Source organism: Thunnus thynnus, chromosome 11, assembly GCF_963924715.1.
Source record: "Thunnus thynnus chromosome 11, fThuThy2.1, whole genome shotgun sequence".
In the NCBI taxonomy this organism is placed as follows: Eukaryota; Metazoa; Chordata; class Actinopteri; order Scombriformes; family Scombridae; genus Thunnus; species Thunnus thynnus.
In genome coordinates this window covers 20,044,970-20,069,733 of record NC_089527.1, presented here as the reverse complement: position 1 = coordinate 20,069,733, position 24,764 = coordinate 20,044,970, and the positions used below count along the sequence as shown (strand labels likewise).

General features: G+C 38.2%; 1 protein-coding gene across 1 annotated transcript in view; it reads left to right on the top strand.

The window, feature by feature from the left end:
- LOC137192744 (glypican-6-like) overlaps window positions 1-24,764 on the top strand; it is a 92,453-nt gene that overhangs the window by 55,463 nt on the left and 12,226 nt on the right. The window contains exons 5-6 of the mRNA XM_067603665.1: window positions 9,449-9,579; window positions 10,236-10,379. Coding sequence (XP_067459766.1) covers window positions 9,449-9,579; window positions 10,236-10,379 — 275 coding nt within the window. The remainder of the gene's footprint in view (window positions 1-9,448; window positions 9,580-10,235; window positions 10,380-24,764) is intronic.

Below are 24,764 nucleotides of genomic sequence, written 5' to 3'. Positions count from 1 at the left end.
CGAGCATGAATTCAACCATTGATATGTCTCACACCATTAACACTGTAATATAATTAAGCTAACATAATTTAACTTAATTTAACTTAACTACTTCTTTCACACCAACAAGGTGGGTTAAATTTGTGTTGGCAGTCAATCTGACACGCATGATCTGACCTGGATAGTGACCCACCTCCTGACCAGCCTTGATTGTGGTTCAGACAATAGTAGGCTGTAGTGAACAGGTATTACTATCAGGGACTGGAATTAATTTGACACCATTAATGTTTTATATAGACTTAACCTGCTCTCCTACTCATCTGACAAAGAAAGAGGGAGACAGAGAGCACATGAGTGGGCGAGTGAGAGAGAGCAAGTGCACAGAAAGAGCTGAAGCTGAAACTTATCTCTATTTGGTGCTTATATAATGTAATTGTGTGTTGAACTGCAGTTTCAGACTTGAGTCTCTGTGAGTGGTGACAGTAGTCTCATATGAAATAATGGGTTACAGTTCATTGAAAACATTTTCAATTATTTCTGTCTTTGTTTTTCTTGATAGACAAAGATAGAGAAACTAGGGGTGGCAGTTTGCTCTTACTAAATATCATGAACTAGTTTCTTCAAAAACATGGCCTTAATGCCACTTTTGATCACATAATAATTACACAATAATCCCAGTTTCTTGGTTCATCATGGAAGACTTAATCAGTATTTATACCTTTTTAAATAATTATTATCTAGCACACTGTCACTGATTTCTATGAATGTTTACAGAATTCTTGATGAGCCTCTATGCTTTGCTATGCTAGCATTCTCCATCATCAAGCATTTATTAGATGACCGCCAGGAAAAAGGGAGAAAACTTTCTTGCATCTGATGTGAGCCTAATAACACATCTGATTGTGCAATCAGACCTACAGTAGACTGGAAATCAGAGAACTTGAACTCTCACAAGCAGCAAAATCCAGCCACACGTCTTCATTTTTAGCATTTCAGCTCACCATACTCGCAACACCCACAGGGAAAGGAATGGAAGCGTAAATTGTATATGTACACTCCTCCTACAACAAGCCATCGTCTTCATTCATTCTGTGATGTAACGTCAGAAGAAAGTTGACATCAAGTACCTGCCAACAAGCTGCATCCTCTGTTCTATTAGTCTTTTTCCTTCCTGTGTGTGCTCTGATTTTCCATTGAGAGAATAGATGCTTTTGAAGGGCGGTGATTAAGAACAGTGGTGCCTAAAAGCCATTTCACCCACACCTCTGAAGTTAAATGGATTTATAATGGCTGTTTGCACTGTCTAATCTCTGCAGCTTGTTTCACTACCCATGGGCAAAAGGTTAAGAAAATACCAAGCTGAACTGCACAAAAATCACCTTCTTCAAGCAAGACAAATATTCTGTAATCTACTAAAATGTGCTAGGATCATGTCAAAAATCTGAAATTAGGGCAAATAATACAACAACTTGATAAGATTTACTGAAACTACTGCAGCATAAAACTCTGCATAGATTATCTGATCTAAAATGTAATAAAGACTTGATATTCAGACCTTTAAGATAAAGGTGCTTGAAACTTTTTTCTAGTCTTCAGCACAATTTAGGATCTTGAGGAGCTTCACTGGGATGGTGTAATACATTCTGTAGAAATGGTGTCCTCTTAAAATAAGGCTCAATCAATTTGTTTCAAATATTTTCTATAAGGAAGTTCCATTTTTTAATACTAGTGCAGCAATCTGCCTTAGTACAAAACTCACATGCTAGATCGTTATTGGTCGCTGTGATGATTATTGCTGTTCATACTGGCCATGAAGTGATCCCTCTACTGAAATAACTATAAGATGGGGATGAATCCAAAGTCTGCTGAGAGGAGTAACATCCTGGAGTCTGGTTATCCGGTAACTGGTCCTGGACAAAAAAGTGTCTGGCACAAATTGTCATTTTTATATTTTGGTTTTTGTACACATTAAATGAGCAAAATATTATGTGTTGTTAAGTTTTAGAGGTTCTGGTGGGCATCCCTTCTTACCGCTGGACAGAGCCAGGCTAGCTATTTCCACGTGTTTCCAGTCTTAATGCCTTTTTAACAGAGAGATTATGAGAGTACTATCAATCTTCTCATCTAAATCTCCACCAGAATGCAAACAAGTGTATGTTCCAAAATGTTGAACCGTTCCTTTAAGTTCAGCCAACACTAATATGAGGCTTTAATCAAATCAAGTGGGCATCTTCATTCTGGCAGGTGCGTGTAGCTCTTGGCTGGAGTTGTGTCCCAGCAATAAAAGTATAGGCAGTTCCCAGAAAATATCCATCCGCCACATCTCAGCAAGGAAACACTGTACAGGGAAACACTAAAAGGGCTTCAACACAAGACTGCTGAATTATTAAGACGACTTGAAAAAATCTGAGCATGACTTTAAGATTTTTAACCTTAAGATTATCCTGCTTACTTAGATACATAGTTTCAGCAATGAAGACTGTGCCTTAAAGCAATAAATTGTCCTCCTGTATCTAGTTTGGTCTGATTCTTAAAATAAGCAAAACCACCCAGTCCTCTTAAAACAACAAGTGCTGGCCAGTTTCAGAGGACCAATATCTGTAATCAGAAAAACACTGTGCAAGCCTGATACCTGATTGATCTGCTAGTCTTTCATCCAGCCCTGATCCATGATAGTGTAGTACTGTGGATCATAATGAGTGAATTGAATTTAAAGTGCGACTTGCTCCAGGCATTATTTAGCCAGCATCACACAATCACAAATCAAATCCGAACATCTTCCCTCTGACCAACAATGCAAAACAGAGCTGCTTGAAAAAACTCTTTCCTGAAGTAATTAACTACACAAATAAGATGTGAGCACAGATATAGCATCAAAATCACTGTGGCAACCTGCTGCAAAAACCACAAGAAGCAGTTACTGAACAAATTAAAACTGATTCACCAGTCTGTCTTGATTTAAGAGGACCAGCTGACAAAATCAGAAAAGCTCTGCAAAAGTGTTCATTTCATGAGTAAAAATATCCATAACAGCTCACAAACACAGTCATTAATTTTTCACCAGATGGCTTAAAAATTAGCAACTGTTAAAAGTTCTTGCTAAAGTATTTCACTGTAAAATAAAAATCCAAACCACAGCAGCAACCCGCAGGTGTCTCCACACCTGTCTAGAGTTCAGGGATGAGGTGGGCCTATCAGTTAAGGTCTAATAGACTATGACATAGATTTATATGAATAGATTTTAAATACTATATATTTTCTTTTCATATTATTATTGCCTCTTAAAATACACTCAGTATCATGTCATCATGTGATATGATATGGGAACATTAATGTCATAATGTGCTCCTATTACATTTAATATAATCAATCAATTAATTAGTTTTCTTTTGTTTTGTAACTCATTTCTGTTTTGTTCTGTGCAACTTGTAGTGTTTGTGTATTTTTACTTGTTTTCTGTATTTGTAGCACATTTGTGTATTTGGTTGTATTTTCTTTTTTTTGTTGTATTTTCTATATTTTCAAGATGTTTTTTCTCTCCTTGAAGCATTTTTTTTTTTCTAAATGCGGTGCATGTTGTCAGATAAATGAAAATGTTTTCTTCAGTTACTTGTGTTTTGTCTTTATGCATGTGTTTTCTGAAGTTGCAGTGCATTGAGCTTTCAGGCCCGCTATATATATCATTCACACACAGGATTTAGTCATGACAGAATATAGGCAGAGCCCACACCACACGTCGTCTGTCGACAAAAATCAAACAAATTTTGTCGAACATATTGCGCTCCTTCACAAGGCGACACCTGGTGAACATTGTACTCTCTCTCTCTCACTCACTTTTATATGAAAAGGCAGGCTGTAGCGACTACATTAATTTTCATTTAGTTTTATAGTTTTTTGCTTACCTAATCACCCGCAGTTACATGAAAATGTGGTTGAGTGGCTCTAATTACAGATTCACTTCCCACCTGTGCAATTATGAATCTGCAGAAATGGAGAAATTTTGTGAAGAGAGAGAAAGTATTCTCTCTGGTGTATCTATGAGCAGCGAGGCAAATCATTGTCTTTGTTTGGAGCTGCTCGGCCGTTCAGCCTGTCCAGATCACAGTTGAGTTTTATGGTGGTGATGTGCTCCGTAACATGTGGCTTTTACAAAGTGCAAACAAGGATGCTGACAGGAGGGAAGGATTTCTTCAACATATTTGTGCACAAAATAGTTGAAACACTCCTGTCAGCATCAATAGATTGAAATTCCATGACATCTCCAACCACATTAGTAACACAATCTGCTTGCGAATGGCTCATTATTGGATTATGCTGCTTAGTTTCATTAGCACTGTAGTACTATGTCAGTGCTGCTCTATGGCTTTTACAATACATTAGAAGCCTTACATACTGTTTAATGTGCTTTTGTCACTCCATTGCAAAGTTGTACTGTAGTATTGGAAAAAGAATGATGAAGATTAAAGATTAAATAAAAATAGTCTTCAGCCACACTAGCGGCTCTATGAGGCTAACATCAGCATGCTAACATGCTCACAGGCACAATGTTAATATGCTGATGTTCACCATCTTAGTTTAGCCTGTTAGCATGCTCAAATGTCCTAATAGCACTAAACACAAAGTACAGCTGAGACTGATGAGAAAGACATTAGTTTTGCAGGTATTTGGTCATAAACCAAAGTATTGGATAAACTGAAATTTGACCTTATGATGGTGCTAGATGAAAAGTCAAGGGATAGCCAAAGTGGTTATTCATTCAATTCAATTCAATTCATCCTGAGGGGAACAGAAATGTCTGGACAAAATTTCATGGGAATCCGTCCAATACTTGTTGAGATATTTCACTCAAAACCACAAATATCAACCCAATGGTGGCAAACTCAAGGGGTCACCAAAATCCTAAAATACATTCTCTGGGAACCATGCATGTCTGTGCAACATTTTGAGCAAATCCAATAAGTAGATGTGAAAATATTTAATTGGATTTGTAAAATGAAAAAAATGACCTGCTGGTGGTGGGGAGGGGGGGGGGTTCACCTTGATTGGTATCTACAGCATAGATCATCATCATGGCAATCCATCCAACAGTTGTCAACATGTTTCTGAATCACAAATGTGAACCTGCTGGTGGCGCTAGAAGAAAAGTTATGAGATCAATGGTAGTCAGTAGAATTCATCCTCTGGGGACCATAAATGTCTTTACAAAATTAATGGAAATCATTCAAATCAATAGTTTTATAGATATTTCAGAATGCACCAAAGTGGTTGACTGACCAGATCCATGGTGCTAGAATGACAACAATCCTTCTAAAAGCAGGTCTTTGTAAAATCAAAATAAATATGCCTTGTGTGTGTGCCCTGTATTTGATGTCCTTTTCTGTGATTGCCCTTAATAAGTCACTGGAGGTTGGCTGGGAGGACCATCACCACCAGCAAAATTCAGGTTCTATATGAAGGCTTTTTATAGAGGAAGAAATTTTCATTTTTCAAAAGCTTTTAAGGTTTGATAGAATAATGTATTATTCGTGGTCTGAGTGTGTCATCTGTGTTTTATTGCTATTAATTCTTTAAAAGGGAAAGTCTGTCTAACATGTGAAAATGTGTCTCTGTGCACAAATTTACAGCACCAGTCAAAAGTTTGGACACACCTTCCCATTCGTTTGAATGAGAAAGTGTGTGTGTGTGTGTGTGTGTGTGTGTGTGTGTGTGTGTGTGTGTGTGTGTGTGTGTGTGTGTGTGTGTGTGTCTGTGCAGATGTGTGTATGTCCAAGGACCTTTTTCTTTATCAGGACAAAGTGTGACCAAAGGACAACATGTGTTTTCTTTTTCTTTTTTCCTTTCCATTTTTATACAGTTTCATATTGCACCATTAGTTGGTTGACTGAGCCACAGATGAGCTATGCTTTACAGAATCCAAATTACACCAGAGCCATTTTTCATCCTGTGGAGCTTTTCACAGGCAAACAGCCATAGATGGGCCTTTTCACTTTCCTTATTTGTCCTTGTCTGCTGGAGGTTGCCGCCGGCTGACATAGCCTAAATTTAAGTGGACATCAATCTCGATAAAGAGGCAGAGCCCAGCGTAATATTGCCTCCTCCGATTTTTTTCAGCTGTTTAGCAAGACGGCGCAAATAAGCATGTTTCACATCACGAACTGAAACATTAAACTCCAATATGAAACTAAATATTGGAATCACATTGTGGTTTCACAATGTGGTGTCTTTTAATTTTTACATGTCTATACCCGTTGAGGCACAGTCACAGATGTTTTTAAAAACCTCCGCTCAGAATAGGACAAGATGCGTCTATTTGCATGGCTGTGTTGTGATGATAACAAGATTTCCTGCGGCTGGCCGGTGGCCTATCTCTGCGCTGCAAAAATGATGCAGGGAAAATTTGGCTCAGAGTGGCAGCCATGCCACAGCGGACTGGACTTCATGCACTCCTCATAAATGAGAGTCATTAATTCTCCATGTAGGTAGAGTTTTCCATGTGCAGTGCAGAAGCCCCTCTTCCTCTGGGACACAGCCGTACCCTGGCCTGACTCAACCCAGTCAGCCCCACTTCTCATTCTCTCTGGCTCTCTTCTTCCTCTCTCTCTCTTCTTGTTTCTCTTTTGTCTCTGTCTGCACTCCCTGTGTTATGTATGAAGACAAAGTTCCCGGCTCCCTCTGTTTGTTGAATCCATCTGATAAGTCGCAGATAAGTAACCATTGTTGGGAACGATTGCCATCATCTCTGATGCTAGAGGCACTCTTCTTTTTCTTCTTATTATAAAATATGAGTTTTTCCCACCTGGCTCCCTCGACCCAAATTTCCAGTATTTGCTCTTGACAGTTTTCAAGTTTATGCTTGAATTTATATTTGTGTGTGTGTTTGTTATAGAGTAAGCAGACATACCTGAGGCAGTTGAATCAATTTGCATCTTAATTAGATTAAACAGTAAGCTGAATGGCAATGCCAAATTCAAATTATTTTCAAGAAACAAAAGGAAAAAACAAAGGACTTTGCCTTAATTGCAGTTTAGTGTCAAGACACACATTATGACAACTGATCAGCATCAATGCTGTAGGCAAGTAGTAGCAATCTTAACTTTTCTAAGATTTTTCTCCTGGAGCCGGTGTCATTTACAGTTAGACCATATGGTTGCACAGTGGTGCAATTGAAGTGCTACTGTAGAAAAACATTTGGCGATGACGGGCTGTGTATATTAAAAGCTCAGTGAGCATCACAGGCTATTTGCAATCCACAGTGTAAACAAACAGAAGAGCTCTTCAAAGGCTCAGGCTTCAACATAATTGGAAAGGAAATGGAGCCCGAGCTGAGCTAATGTTTCTCAGCTCTTTTCCTCTGCCATTAGTGATCTCAGGTCCCACAAGAATGAAGAGCTGGACAGGTCTGCTATCAAAGATCTGTAGTGTAATTTGGATTATTTTTAAATGTACAGTATTTTTCTTTGGCATACACAAAATATTACATTTTCCAATAAATATCCATTGTTTTCAGATATATTGTCTTAGAGTTTCAGCCACAGTTTTTTTTTGGTCTGTTCTCTGGAGTATTATCTGGTCCTTCATGGCTTGAGATTAATTATACCATTCTCCTGTGATGGGTGGAGCAGCAAGCCAAAAGAAAAATATATGATATGTTCTTCAAACAACATGCTGCATTTTAGTGCAGATTGAATAAACTGTTAAGGCAGTCATGAGCATGTAAGAATTTGTGGTCTCTGTAGTCTCCAAATGACAGGATGACCTAATTCTAGAGCCATTATGACAGCCTACTGGTGAGGTCCTGGGAGGTCTGTGGATTGAGGAACGTCTCCTGACGGACGGCCTAAGTACTGTCTTCAGGTCTGGTGTTCGCTCAGTTATGAGTTAGTGGTTTGGTGATGTCCAACCCCCTGTGGCACGCCATTCAAATTCAGAACTGTCACTGAAGAGACTGTGGCACATTAATATAAAAGCCCTCAGGAGTTGAGAGCACTTTCGCACTGTTTCGTGGCAATATCAATTAAGTCACTTAGTCTTTAAAGGGCAACAAGAGTTGCCTAACAAGTTTTATAGCATCTGAAATCTGTGCCGCCACTGTTGTAAATATTACATATTTTGAATGCACCATTTTTTGAAAGCAATCAGAGGTGTTAACTGAAAGTGATGAAAACAAATGAGCTCTGCGGAGATGGCAATGGAGAGTCTCTCATGTTCAACAAGGCCTTCTGGCTTGTGTCCACGCTGTGATATTAATGAGCCATTGACCTTATAGTAGTCATTGCCAGCAGCGGATGTAAATAAGCGCTTGGCTTTCAAAAGTTCTATTAAATCATGACTCATCAGTGCTATTTGTTGCATGCAGCATAACTAAATTTTGTTGACTTGATTGAGTTGATCTACATAAAAATTGAATTTGCCCCAAGAAGCATTCATGCTTCATAACTGCCTGTTGGTGTACTGTGATGAGGAGACGGAGATAATTGACAACACTGTGTAGTAATCAGAAGACACAATATTTTGCACTTTGATCTTTACTTGATGTGATTAATAGTGAACAGTGTCATTTTAATCTGCACTTTTCTTTTTTTTTCTTTTTTCTTTTTGTCAGTTGAATCAGTTTACAGTGAAATAAAACAGAGAAAGGCAACAAACCATCCCTAGAACCAGTTTCTAATACATTCATTGACTAATTGTTTCAGTGCAAATTAGGTAGATTTAGGTCTAATAAATGGAAATCTGCAATGTGGAAATGAACATGTTATTCCTTTGTTCATCAGTAAAATCAATCCTTTTTTATTTTGCTTTCTATGCAAGCTGACAGTGGCTGACACAGCCTGACATAGTGTAACAAATGAAGAAATCATATTCACTAGTTTGACAACATTTACAGAAACACAAGCAAATACAGACGCACATGAAATAAAACACAGACAGAAAATATGCACAGAAACACTGCAGATGCACTGAACATAATGGAAATGTATGCAGGGACATGTGCAGAATTGTTTTTGCTTGTTTCCTGAGATTGTGTTTTCTGCTTTTTCATTGATCATCGTGCAAATATATTTTCTCCATCTGCCTATTTTTTTTTTGAAGTTGCAGTGCACTAGGCTCTCTGTAGTTCTACTAATAATGGACTCCTGCCATATCAAACATGATGCATGACTAAGCATGTGAACAGGACCACATAATGCTTTTTGGTAAAACTACTGAGAGAACATAGAGATGGTCAGTTAAATTCAAATGCAGTAATTTACTGAGTTAATTAAAATCACTGCACAGAGTGTTTAAAACATCTGACTTGAAAATTGCAGCATTATAGGTTACCTTTGTGTGTGAGTGCTTGACCACTTATCAGTTTTTTCAGCTTCCCTTTAACTGATTGTGTGTCTCTATTTGCACCTCTGCTCCCCTCCCCACCCCACCCCACCCCCCCTCTCCAACACCCCACCTTTTTCTACCACTGTTATGACAGATGCCATGCTGCTGGTGGCACAGAGGCTGGAGGGACCTTTCAACATTGAATCTGTCATGGAGCCTATTGATGTCAAGATTTCAGAGGCCATCATGAATATGCAAGATAACAGTGCCCAGGTCTCCTACAGGGTATGTCAATTAGGTTTATTCTCTAGAGAACAAGAGTAACGTGTCAGACAGGTCGTTGAAGTCCAACTTTTCACAAACTGAATAAGGGAACTTGGTATAAGTCATACTGGTGTGCAGTAAGGTGTGCAGTACAACACGTTCTAATTATGTCCAAGTTTAGGTCTTGTATTTGAATTATATGTTTCAATTTGGTCAGATAATCTTAGTTCAACTAACAGTAGTTAATGTGTTTCCTGTGTTTTACTGCATTTTTCTTCAGCCACAAAATTGTAGTCAGAAAGAAGAAAAAAAATGTAGGCGGTTGTGAAGAATTTTTCAGCCTACACAGTGTTGGATGCCAGTTCTCATTTAAAGCTAAATGCTCTGTTGGCGTTCCCATGCAACAGATGCAGTTTTGTTTATGGTTTAAGTATATGTGGTGTTTTCCCAAAATCCCTAAAAACTTAAGTCTGTCATCTTAAATAGCATTGGTCACAGCCGAGTTGAATCACCTATCAGCGTGGTTACCTCAACTTGACGTAGCGCACTGTCATACCGGTAATGTGGGGTGAATGCTTTACGAGACCTTAACAAAACATCATGTTTTCCCCTTATTTTCAGCATCCCAAGTAATTTAAGCCCCTGACAATTGGGTGCCCATGTTTTTGTAATTGCAGGTTTTTCAAGGCTGTGGCCAGCCAAAACCCTCAGGAATGACTAGGTCTACCCGCGGTGTTTCGGATGTGTTCAACGCCCGCTTCAGGCCATACAGCCCAGAGGAGCGGCCTACCACTGCAGCTGGCACAAGCCTAGACAGACTGGTAAGGAGACAGAGCCAATGCTGCTGTTTTCAGGCGGGACACCGCTTCAGTGTAAACATCATTTGTCTTTCTCACTTGATACCGTTGATTAAAGCTGGTGATTTGCCATCGTAAGCCCCTGGAGCCGGAAATTAATTCTTTGTACTTGTCCTCCATTCAGGCCCCTCTATCGATTTGTGTTTGTTAACGAATCAACAGCATCACCCCAAGAGAGCAGGGGATGGTGTGGTGCACTGCGTTCATTGGCCCTTCTCATCTCTGTGTACTGGGCAAACAGAAAAGAAAGGGATGAAAGGAGAGATGGATAGATTTTGCGAGGCTGACCATATCAATTGTTTGCCGTAAAGCAAACCTATATTTTCCATCAGATTAGCCTTGTGTTTGTTGGATTGGATCTTGATACATGGATTTCCATCTCAAACAACCTTGAAACCTAAAATGCTGCATTGGGCTAAAGGTTAACACGGAGCTGACAGTCCAATTCAGCTGAGAGACAGTTCTCATCATGGATTACCTTTGCAGCCACAGTGCCCTTCCTTTCTCCCCTCCAGCCCTTTTCAAAGTGAATCTTTTCAAATTGTGTGTTGGTCATGTTGGTGTTTACAGTATTTTTTTAAATTAGAAATAAAATTTTTACCATTATTTTTTTAAAGTGACCCTTCAAAAGTACCAAATTCATTAAATCAGTTTAGTGAAACAATGAGTTGTCAGTCTCACCCACAGTGTTTAAAAAATGCTAAATCGAATGTCTCAGTGCTTTGTTAATGCTAAGTTATTTAGTTAATGAATTAATGATTTGAAAAGCAGCCAATTTTGGGTTTTTTTTTTACCATCTGGCTTTTGGGATCCCAAAACAATAATGAGTTATTTGTTTTATTCAATACTAATTATGTTTTTGCACAATCTAATTCATTCTCCACGCATTTTTGATGTGTTATATACAGCATTTGCCTTTTTAGCTTTGTATGTCCATCAACAATTCTCCATCCTCCACCTACACTGAATTAATTAAGACTTTCTGTTTCCCTGCCTTTATGCTGCGAACCAGAGGATTATTTGGAATGCGATGCAACACAGTGTAAGGTTCAAAATTTTATACTCTTTTCAGTTAATTTTGCTGCAACTATTGTCTCATTTTGCCATTTCATGCACCATGATTGGAAGTAGTAATGATGGTTCAATATTGTGTGGTTGGGGATGCATGGGATTTTATTCTTAGCATTAGAGATTTACTGTAAACAAGCACTGTGACATGTAAATCCCAGTGGTATGCAGCACCTGCTGTGCTAAGTGTCAGTCATAGTCTTATTTTCATCTCTCATAAGATTTAATATCACCATAGTGTCATTGAATTTGCCATATTTGTTTTTAATTTACTAGAGGGTGTAATGCTAGAACTCTTTAGACCTTGATAACTCCTGCAGTGGTGTATTATGACATCAAAGCATCAGCTGTCAGTATTTTACAGTCGAGTTGCTAACACATCAAGAATTGTTGAACACATGCCATGGTGTCCTCAGCTCGTGAGGATTCCTCTCTGGAAATCTACCATATCTATTCTAGAAACATCCCAGTCTAAAACCCTCATTGCCTTAGCTTATAGAATCAACTCCTTTAGGAAGCCAAATCAGCAGGTGACCTGCTGCATCAGAGCTGGGAGAGGGGAGAGGGAGGTGTGGGAGTGTTGCAACCAGCATCTGCTCTAATGGCACAGTGACGTGGGGGCTCCAGACTGCTCATGAATAACTGGGCAATTAGCCTGCAAGGAGAATCTCACAAGATGGAGCTCAGTGACAAGGAGCTTATTTTTGACATACGGTAACAAGACCAGCGTACCTGACCAGGAAATACCATTATCAGCATCGATGTGCCCAAGGAATCCACGCTGATCATAGTGGCTACAGGAAGCTGCTAATTGTGATGTAATGTACTGTTATGTAATATAATGTGCTGTGATGGGGGTTGCGTTTTGGATTTCGGCTCAGTCTGCTTCACACCCATTATTGCAGGTACAGATTTCAGCTGAGAATTTCAGTCAGCATTTAAATGCTGATGAGAGCGGTGAGAATGAACTATGAGCTGAAAGATGCTGAAGCGGTCCCTATTGCTGAGGGGAACTGCAGAGTCAAGTGACAATTCTCTGTAGGTTTATCACTACAAGTGGCCCCTCTTACATATAAGTAGTAATGTGATCCATTGTAAATATAACAATATTGATTATAGTCAATTTAATATTTATACGTCTCTATATTTTCCCTGTGAGACATTTAAGTATGAATGAATGAATGAGACTGCCTACCCACCCACATTTTACCATATGTATCTATTAAGCTATTAGCTACTGTGTAAAGTGACACAGCATATGGCAATCACTGCAGCCGAATGCTAAAGTCAGTGTGGAAATATAGCTGGATACTGGCTTTACGAGTACCCAAACTATAAATTCAGTAAGTAAACCTCCAACCCAACAGTTAATATATAATAAATTACAATAAGGATATAAACATTGTAAACAACAAACAACAGCTGTGTTTTCTTGGTAGTCGGTTTGTAGTCCCTCCGCATTAGGTTCCTGATAATGAGCTCTGAAATAAAGTGTTAAATACTGCAGACATTGCCAAACTAAAGCCGTGCAGCATCTGTAAACATGCAAAGGTTAAACTCACTGAGTTAGGACTATTTTATGAAGTTTTAGTTTCGATTAGTAATTAACTCAGGGGGGTCCTTCTGGTTGAGTGGTTAAGACACAGCCAACTGCCACTGTTGCATGCCATCACACCCTTCTGTCTCCCTATGCAGTTATACAGTAGGACAAAGGCAAAAATGGCATCATTTTTTTTATGTTTATCATTCAAAGCAGAAAGATAAAGGTGAAGCAACTGGCATTTTTTTTAACTTTTGTGAGCTGTCTCCCTTATACATCATGTAACAGACTAATTATTTGCTACTCCCTACTAAAGGTGGCAAAAGTTATGTTCAGACAGTGAAATACAACTGTCATCAGTGTGATGACAGTAATGTAATGTAATGAAAATATGGAGCTACTTAAATGGTGGCAGTGTGGTTTTCAGCTGTTGAATTATGTCGCTTGAGGCCATATGTTTTAGATACCACACACATCTGCTGTGAACTCACTCCTGCTTAACTCCAGCTGCCAGATTTTAAACTGCAAAACACTGAGTGTTGATAACAGCAAGGAAGCTAATGTAAGGCAAGAACATGCACCAAACTGTCCTAAAAATTAATGGTGTAGTCATAGCCTACATTTATATATCACTCACATGTGAAAAGTTTGACGTACAATACCAGTCAAAGGTTTGGGCACACTTTCTAATTCAAGTGAATGTGAAGGTGTGTCCAAAATGGTGCTGTATTTCTACTGAGGTCCTGTAGTGGACATCACAGGCTCTAATAGTCACCATACTAGCAGGCAGAAAATATGCTCTTCTCTGTACTGCAGCACACAGGCGCATTAATACTGACTGCTGAGGTAACTATTCACATGAGATAATCTTAACAAATGTTTTTTTTTACTATGGTAGCCGCATAAAACCCCCAAAAGACTGAACAGAGGAAGTATCTTCTCAATGATCATTTTATAAATAATAAATTGGTTTTTATATTTCAAAAGTAAACTGTAGACACTCCTCAAAAAACAGCATTTGGATTCATTATAGATGTGTAGTAAAAATGAATCAGGAAACATACATGTACAACAGGCTACTCAACTAAATAGAATCAGTTAAGGTCCACTGCTCACAATATGGTGTGCATCATAACTGGTCTTTGTACAAGTGCGACTACTGGATGCCAAAATCATGTTTGGCCACATGAGTTTGGTCATAATTTTTAGCCAAATGAGGCGTCCAGCAGGATTTGGTGGTGTGGTGTTTGGTTTTGTGGTTTGGACTCATCAATAGCCACTCATTATATGTGTGATTTAGCAATTATTTCATTTATGTGGTTGCATGAGAATATGCTATTATTTTTTGGCATGTAATCAACTGTAAATTCCCCAAGGAGAAGTGACTGGAAACCGGCTCGATGTAGTGACTGATTTCCTAAAGAAAAAAGGCAATGAACTACCCCTTATTATTTATGCATTTTTCCTACCGCCCCTCCCTTCCCTCAATATTTTTAAAAGGGACCCAGTGTGTCTTATGGTGTTTTGTATGAATCTATACAATATTTTGTTGGGGTTGGGAAGTTTTTCCAGCAATCACAAAATGTTCAGATGCAGTGCCAATTGCAGGTCTTTGGAAGCCTGACATACATGAGAAATATCACTAAAATACAGAAAGCATAGTAATTTTTGTTTTTACCTAAATGCCTAATGTCATTATGGATGTCTTAATTGAAATTGCTGTCTGTTATTTATTTCTTCATGCCTCTATACGCTACATTGCAAACAGGTGTTATAGTGTTAGTCTCATCTAGCAGCTGCTTTGTGCAATCATTAGTGTGGCAGCATTTAACTGTTTATCCTGCAGCAGGGACATGACTGGGCTCCCTGTGAGAGCACATCTTTGTTGTCCCACACACTGTCCTCGTTTACATTCTGGCACAGAATAATTACCCGTGACAGTGACACTGCTCAGGCTTGTGAAAGTTGACAGTAGTTTAAAGTGTCCTTTGATAAGAACTTCTTGTCTGGATTTACCGCTAAGTTTGCGAGTCAAAGAATGTGGAAGGGATGGCAGGGAGGGCATTCATTCATTTCTGGAGGAGCGGCTCCACCTCCAGCTCAATGAGCCATGACTGTTTAATTGCCTGACATTCTGTCAGAGCACACACCCTCAAAGCTCTGAGAGAAATGGAGATTTGAAAGTCCAAAGAGGGGATAAAGGCACAACAGACGGCTGGGCTCAGAGGCGCTTTTTAGATAAGAGGTGGAGCTTTTAATTTGACATTTGTAACAAGTTTGGTGCAGTTCAATTTAGTGGAGTTTTATTGGTGCTTTTTGTCCCCCTTGTGTAATACACAGTTAACATTTTATCAGTATTGCACTATTAACAATGAGAGGAAGACACAAACAAGACTAGACTGTAGAAAGAGCCTGTAGGGAACATTTTTTGTCATAGAATGAACCATTTGACCCATGACTTTATATCCATAAATGATATTGGAACCTTTTTCATGTAGTTTGCAGAAAATATTTCCTGAAAGTCAATTAGATGCATTAGATTTTTTTGAAATAGACATTACCAGTGACTCCAAGGTTATTCATGAACATGCTTCTCCCTCAATAAATTTAAACCGAAGTCAGCAGCTCCAACATCTTCAATTAACTCAGAAAGCTCCTTAACATCGACTAAAACTGTCATCCACTCAGAACAGCTAGATCAATTAATTTATATGTATATAGATAACGCGCATGATCACTTTTTACACTATTTTCCAGAAACAATTTTCTTTAGACTTGCCAACGCTTCCAGTAATAGAAGAGACAAAATTTGAGGAAATACAATTCAGGTGCAGATAATTGATTAGTCCCTTTATGTATTACAGATGTTAGTTATAATATCTGATTTTCACTAAAATACTTGTATTTTCTTAAATTCAATGTTAACCTGTTTCTTAATATTCAAAATCAGCAATGATATTTTTGTTTTTCTGTGCAGAAGCTTGATTATTGTGACTATACATCAAATGTAAAAGCTGTAATTGTAAACAAATTATAGCTCCTCTTTCATCTGCACAGATATAATTTATCCCTGCCTCTCTCCTTTTCCGTCTCACCAAGTCAAACATTTTTTGTATCGTTGGATAAAGTAAACACTTCTGAAAACCAAAGTCCACAATCATCAGGCCTACACCCTAAATTTAGTCCAAACTTGCCACAGCAATTTCAGACTTGAAGTTCTGCTTGTAATAGAAAAACACAAAATATACAAAATATTAGAGGAAACACTCTTCATTCAAACTGCTGGACACTTTTGAAAACACACTTGCAGTGGTTTCCACCCTGAGGCCACATGAGGATTAAAGGATAGGTTCACAAATTTTAAAGTCTGTATTAAAACAACAGTCAGATACCTTTATGAACACTGAAAAAGGTTTTCCTTGCTGTAATCATTCCTCCTGTTCATACTGGCCATTAAAAGATCCCCTTCAAATGCTCTTTTAATGTAAGTGATGGCCAAAATCCACAGTGTGACCACAAAGTCATTTTGTGCAAAAATGCATTTAAAAGTTTATCTGAAGCTTACATGAGTTTATATGTTTCCTCAGACAGTGTTTCCCTGTTGAGCTGCAGTGAAATTATAGTGACACAAAGAGGGACCTTGGCACTAAAAAGGCTGTAACCTTGAAAGATATCTACTTGATTTGACTCATTTGAGTCAAAGCAAATCAAGCAAATCAAGCTTCATAATAGCTTCAGATAAACTTTTTAACATATTTTTGTACAGAAGCAAGACTATGGATTTTGTGCCCCATCACTTACATTGTAAGTTAATTATGAAGGGATCTTCTAATGGCCAGTATGAAAGGGAGGAATGATTATGGCAAGAAAAACCTATTTCAATGTTCATTTGGGCAGACATACTTGAAAAATTGTGAACCTACCCTTTAAGACAAACAAACATTTGGTTTATTTTTTCTATGTTTTGTCAGACCTTTTTTTCTTGTGAAATTCTGCATAGTTTAACTTCTTCAAATAAAACCACCTAAAACAGAAAAAGCACTCTTTGGTTGAACTATTCATTATTTTTTTTGGCCCTGTTCCCTATTGGAATCAAATTAGCAACCCTTGGTGCCCACCGCCTACCCCACCCACTCCAGATTCTGAATGTGATACGTAAATGGCTTGTGATTATTAATGTAGAACCCTGTAGTGTAGTTAAGAGACAGAAGTAACTTGTGGCATGAGGTCACAAGTGGTTTCATATTTAGGGATTTAAGCCAAAAGGTTGGAAACCACTGCTGGTGTGAGGTGTGAAATATTAATGACTTTGCTGATTTGAATTGTTTTGTTCAGTTCAGTTTCAGTATGACAATATACTGTAGTTTGTTCACTTTTTTCCTCACTAAGTGATCACTTCACCTGTTCAGTTCCAACTTCAAACTGTTAAGATCAGTTCAGTACAAAACTAGGCCTAAATACAAGCATCGTATAGCAGTGTGTCATCATGATTGTTTACGTGATGATGAAGATTCAGGATAATCAGTTCAATTTGAAGATTCTGTGTCAAAGATTTATTAATTTATGTACACAACACCTCTACCAGAAAGCCAAAGATACTGTAGATACACCTCAGAATTTCTGAGTCAGTCATACAGTAAATACTTCACAAGTTTAATGTACTGTGCTGTATAACACGGCCATGCACTGCCCATTTCCAAATCAGCCCTCTCGCTGTGACAACGGATGATTTCTTGTTATATCCTCAGGTCTGCTGCATGCTGTCTTGCCCATGTGCATTTTAGCAGCAGGGAGACAGTCAAGTCAGAAAGAGGCAGCCACTAGACTCTTGGTTTAGCCCTCTTACCAAGAAAAGGTAGCAGCATGGTGGATCAATTTACAATTGCTGCCTCACAAAATTTTGCACTTGAGTTTTGGTTTTTGCCGTGTTCGCCTATTTTTCCCTCTAAGTGCTCCAGTTTCCTACCACCACGCCATGCAGCTGTTACCAAAGGTGTACTGTATTAGGTGTGACTGTGTTTTGCCTTCTCATGGAGCAGCAATCTCTTCAGAGTTTTTTCTTTTTTTTTTTTTTCAACCAGCATGGGCTCAACTAGCCTTCCATGACCACTGATTAGAAGGAATGAGTGCATGAAGAGTGTGACTGAATTAATAAATAAATAAATGAATGAAAGGTGCAGAAAGGACATTTTTCAGCAAAATGCTGATGATTTGACTGGATTGCCCAGAACAGTCTATCAAGCAGCATACTAAATCATATCTACATATGGTGTGTGATAGAAACTGCAATATTACTTTTATTCTCTGGCTACTTTTTAATTATTCATTCCTATAGTCAGTACACTTACAATATCTTAACATTAAGTAAAACTGAATATTCATAAACACATTCTTTTTTTTCTCTCTTATTCTTGAGCCATGTTCAGTAGGAAACACTGAGTAAAACATCCGTATGTGGTTTGTGAAGTCAGTTGTCAGGAAAAAGCACAACCACTTCTTTCCCAAAATCTTGACCCTGGCATTATGTTTCTGCAGTCCAGGAACATGTCAAGCCACTGAGACATTCTTGTTTTGGATACAGCTTAATGGAAGTAAAGTGGGCCTATCCACAGTTCCTTTCTCTGTGTTGTTGTATCTACTGACTTTTGCCCAAGCCGTGCAATTATGTAGATTCCACAGATTCTAACAAAACTCATACTTTTTCTTTAGACCACACAAAAATAAATAGTCTAAAAGTGCACATGTGGCACGATCCTTCAGCATACTGTTAACATTTGACAGTCAATTTAACAATTTCCTCAGTCAGGGGGGTACCCAAGCATGACTATGTTTCTGCAGAAAATGATAACCTGACAAATTCCACATTTAACTAAATCATCACCTCAGCACCACCTGTAAATGGATTGGAAATGATTTGGTCTGACTTTGTGTGCAATCCAAACACTTTTTTAATAATTTATTGGCAGAGAAATATGGAGAAACCAATAGATCAAACAGGAGTTTAAATGGTTCATTTGTGACTGGATGAAAGATATTATGAAAGGGCTATAACCTTGCTTACATTATAAACACATGAATGATCATTTCCCTTTTCAAACTAACCACCTGTGCAGTACACATTAGTCATGCCAGTATACTATAGTTAGTGGTCTTTGCAATCTATTTTGAAGATGTGAGAGCAAAACAAAGTGCTTACCAAAGCCGGCATGATGTCAAGGCACAATTTTCTTAGTCAAATAGCTCAGTTTACTGTGAGCTAGAGGAGAAAGTAACTTTCTTTTCAAAGTGTGATACTCTGATGTTCTTGGAAATATGAAAAGCTGTGATATGGCATCGCAAGCAGATATTGCACATTTCACAATGGGCAGAGACCTTAAGGCATTGGCATATGTGCATCTGCGTGGTTTGTCCCCACACAGCAGTGATAGTACTGTATGTCCTCTTTTTCAAGCATTCACATTAGTGTCTCAGAACAGCCAACAGAAGCATCATTTACTTATGGTTTGACTCAACGTCAGCCATCACCCACAGATCTGTACAGGGACACTTTGAAGCTTGGTGGTGGGTTTAGTGTTTGCAAGAGCAAGTCGCAATCACGATGGCTGAATGTGACTGAAACACCTGTGAACATGCAGCAAACACTCCCAGTGTGTTAATATCTTTTAATTGTATTTATTAGAACTCTTTTTAAAATTGTCAACAAGATGCACATTAGGCTGAATGAAACTACTTGTTGAGAAAGAAAATTTGATTTTTCTTGGAGCCAGTGCATAGCGGTGATGATAAGATAAAATCCCATTAAAGGTAAACAGATCTTAAAATGTAATGGATTAATTGAGCTTTGTGCAGAGCAGTTTGGACAATATCCTCTGAATACTAATTCTGCCACAATGCAGGAGTAACATGTAGCAGACCTTTTGGTCCCCCCTCAGAAGAAGTGCTTGCATTATTTATGCTACAGTTTGGTCTTTATTTTTGTCTGTGTTTCTGTCATTAAAATTAGCATAACTAGAATTTTGAAGGATGTACAAGTTAATATTTAAATCAATTAATACTGTACCTGTTGCAGTATTCAGTATTCAATATACAATATACAGTATACAGTATTCTTAACGTTCTTAACGTATCATAGAAGACCTACATAAAGTTTTTATCCTTAACTTTATCATACAAAAATACATTTTATTCTTTTTCTTGCTGGTAGACATACAGTGTATTCATGTTCTGTAATGTTCTGCGCATACAGCAAGGCAAAGGAATGTACAGGAAATGATGAAAGCATGCACAGTTTAATGCGCATGTCTGCCTGTCAAATTCAGATGTGGAAAACCGCAGGCTATTAGTGGCTACAGACAGCCTGTTGTTGCTAACAAGCAGTGAGATATGGTATATTTTGAGGAGGACAATGAGCCACATTGTCTCCTTGGTCAAAAATGGTGCCATAGCAGGTCTATTTAAAAGTCAGTTACAGTCAGTTACCGATTTGATCCCTACAGCAGCAGTAGGACGGTAGAACACTAAAAGATCACATGCATCTCATACCCATTAACTCAATCAGTACCAATGTTGACATCTACTTGAGCAAGACACACACACAGCTGCTCCAGTGGAGCCAGTTGGGGGTTATATGGACAGATTACACTGTCGTTGCACTGGGCAGCTCCCTGATGTCAAACTCAGGTCAAGTCAGTTTTATTTATATAGCATCAAATTACAATAGAAGTTATCTCAGGGCACTTTTCACATAGAGCAGGTCTAGACCGTTCTCTTTAATTTACAGAGACCCAACATTCCCCCATGAGCAAGCACTTGGCGACAGCGGCAAGAAAAACTACCCTTTAATGGGAAGAAACCTCGAGCAGAACCGGCCTCTGTGTGGGCGGCCATCTGTCTTGACCGGTTGAAAGAGAAAAAGGGAGGGGGGAGGTGAGAGAGCGAGCACTACACAGAGAGAGAGACAGACAGAGATGCACAGCAACAACAATAACAATAACAACAACAATGATAATAATAAAAATATAACTGATAATAATTGTAGCAGTGGGTGTCAAGCAGGGGTCAGCAAGTGGCTCGCATCCACAGTTCCAGATTCTACAACTCCAGAGGCAGAAATACCTACGAGACGAGAAAGCACAAGACTATGGGAGAGAGAAGATGCCAAGTTAATAACATGTATTAATGGGATATGAAGGTGAACAGATGGAGAGAGAGATAAGGAGACAGTATGTATGTATGTAACTGTGTGAGTATGGAGTAACACGTTCCTTAAAAAGAGCATTCGACCAATAACTAAGAAAAGGTTTCAGAAGGCCCATTTGTGTGGGTTCTGTAACCATGCAGATGAGTCTCTCTTCTTGCATACTTCATATTGTACAGGTCAATACTGCACACACAAGCAGATGAGCACATCAGGGTCTGTTCATAAATGTATTACACATAAGTGTAATAAAAGCAGACACAGTTGTGTCTGTAGGCATTAGTAAGCACATGTGAAAAGTCTCACCTTTTGACAGAAACCTTTTTCCTATTTATGAAGATACATAGGAAGTAGAGCCCTGCTTCATCACATAACCATCATCTTTGTGTCAAGATGTAAGGCATGATTAAATAATGTGTCTGACAAACATGCACAGAGACATAACCCATAGCATCACATCACAATCAGACTATCAGAGAACTGGGGTTACAGCCATACGGTACACCAAAGCTTTATGACCCTGGTCCTGTAGTGAGATAAAGACATCACACATGCTGTGAGCCAAAAGGTGTAACAACTGATGAATACTTATTATCCACAGTTCACTGTTGTCATTCACAAGGCAACAGAATGCAGACGCTGCAGTTATGTGGTATGTGTTTTAACCAGTCGGCTACAAGGAGGCCTCTTGATTTAAATTTTAAGGTTGATTTTATTTGTTTATTATTTATCAATAGTTCAAAAATGTTCTACCGAGCTGCAGTGATGCATTAGGAGTGAAAAGTCGAAGCTACAATGAATAAATCTGTCAGGAATCATGTCAGGGATAAAAGACATTCAAAGTATTTAACATGCAATAGTAAATGCTTCTCATCAACAGTATGTCAACTGTAATCCACTATATATGGTCAACTATTATGCTGCTGTTTGTTAGAAGACTTGTTTAAAAACCAGTTTCCCAACATTTATATCTTGAAAACATTCTTCCTTATTGGGAAACATATTAATCCTTTTAATGACTCTATGCACATAGAGCTCAGTATATTACCAAGCTTCACGTCATGTGCTTTGTATTTGGTTTATGATGGCTAAGGCCTATTATTTCTTTTGAATTGACACTCTACTATGGATACTGATAGGTGATCTTGAACCCCTGTGAGATTTAATCACATCTGCCTCTTGGTTTCCACCTGCACACTGATGGGACACATTCATTGACAAGTGCACCTTAAAATTCATTTTAACGCTCAGAAAAAAAATTCTTTGCTGAGACAATGTAAGTTAATAATGACTTTCTATTAATGGACTCAGAGTGCCTTGGAACTATATATATACATACATATATACATATATATACATACACACACACACATATATATATATGTGTGTGTGTGTGTGTGTGTGTGTGTGTGTATATATATATATATATATATATATATATAAATGTTAGCCCGAAAAAACATCTTAAAACTTAAAACATCTTATTCTAGACTGACTACTGACTACTCTGATTCTGATGGCTGTTTCAATGAATGTTGATTGACAGCGATGGGATATGACTATGTTTATTTCAATATTTCATCCAACAAATGAGATTCTTGAATCCCAACCCAGGTGTCTTTACTGTAAAGTCATTTTTACATACTCATTCAAAACCAAGACAGATGCAAATTATGTTTGTGATCAGACTTACAAAGACACACATACTATAAGTGTAAACAAAGGTGTATTAAATTGCATCTGGATTTCATCCAGATGGATGTAAGGCCTTTGAGGACTGTAAATGGGACCCACCTTTCTGAAATAGATAGACACCATACAACTGACCTTTTTGCAGTTGTAAATAAATGCTTAGAAACTATAACTCTGGTCTATCAAATAAAGGCAAGAGAGAGAGAGGGATACAGTAGGGAAGGAATTTACATTTTTTATGTATTAAACTGAAAAATAATTTCAGTCACTTTAATAAATTAGCTACTATTGTTCCATTTTTACCTTTTTCATATGCTATTATCATGATGATGATCAATTAAACTTGTGAATGTAATTCATCCCTTTATTAAGGGTAAATGACAGGAGGAAGTCAAACAGCTGCTATAATGCCAAGAGTGCAATTATTTCACAAAAAGATCAGTGATTTTTTTAAATAAGTGTGTTAAACAGTGTTATTTTATTCTTTCAGTTGGAATCATTCCATTCAAAGTCCCTTACTGCACTGTACTAATGCTGGTGCCATAGAGGCTCTGCTACTTTTCATATCTGTCAATACATTAATGAGGTACATTGGCCCCATTACACTCTAGGCTGCCTGCCTCTCTGGGGAACAAGGGCAGCAGGGAGAGAGCAGGCCTGCTGATGATTGCTCTGTTCTCCACAGAGCATAGCTTCCCTTTAATCATCTCCCTTTTTCAAACTTCTCCTGTCATAGCCTTGGGTGAATCACAAGCACAAACTCACCACTGTTTCATCAATATTCTGTCATTTCTTTTCACTATGGGATCATTGTGTGATAAATTTTGCTCACCATGATAAACCATATTGCCTAAGTGCGTAGTTACCCTGGGATCAAGCGAATGGTTTGAGGCAATATGTAAAACAGGCTTCTGAATATGACCTACTGCCCACTGACAGTATGTAAATACAACATAAAGCAAAACAACATACTGCAGTTTGTCATTTATGAGAGGAGAGACTTGATGAAGTTGTACATGTGGCATGTGAAATACTGTATGGGAACCTGATCAAACCTGATCAAATTAATCTCTAAGTTGTTAGTTGGTAATTATGTATCTCAACGCACGTTCTGCTATTTTTGGAGCCAACATTCTTTTTTTTCTTTCTTTCGTGGTTTTTTTTTTCAGGGAAGACAGAGATTCGCCATCACATTAAATTAAAGGCATGATGAATTATTACTCCTACAACAGTTATGAAAGTTGAAAATAAAGCTGTGTCTCCAGGGTGTTGAAAAACTAAGTGTTCAAAAAAAAGTATAAGATTAAAACTAAATGTGACAGTATGACAGCAAATCCATTATAATATACTTGTGCAATTACATCAACATACTTTACAGTATGTCTTTGAGGCAGCAGTTTTTAAATCTTACAGTATCTGTAGCACTGTGATAGTGATACATATTCATTACTTTTGTTTATTGCCTCAGTAGTATCTGCCTCTTGCCCTCAGTTCCTGTCAGATACACCACTGAGATAGAGCTTGCAGCATTTCTGCTACTGGTAAAAACCGGGGCGGCAAAATCAAAACAAATGCAAAATAATAGGCGGTTTTGAATAACAATAGAATTTCACTTGAAGTCAAGTATCCATTCCCAAGAAGCAGCGTAATAACAATCTCACAGTGCTGTCACTGACAGTGCTGTCACCAGGAGATATAAGAAAGATATATACGCTGCCCAGGCTGAGGCTTTGTTCAGATGTCTGTGTTAAATCATCTTGTAGTGTTCTGCTGTGGCAGATTTATGCTAGGACATAATCAGTTGTAATCAAGGGAAACAAGGAGGGCGGCTCCAGCTGAGAATTGAAGAAAG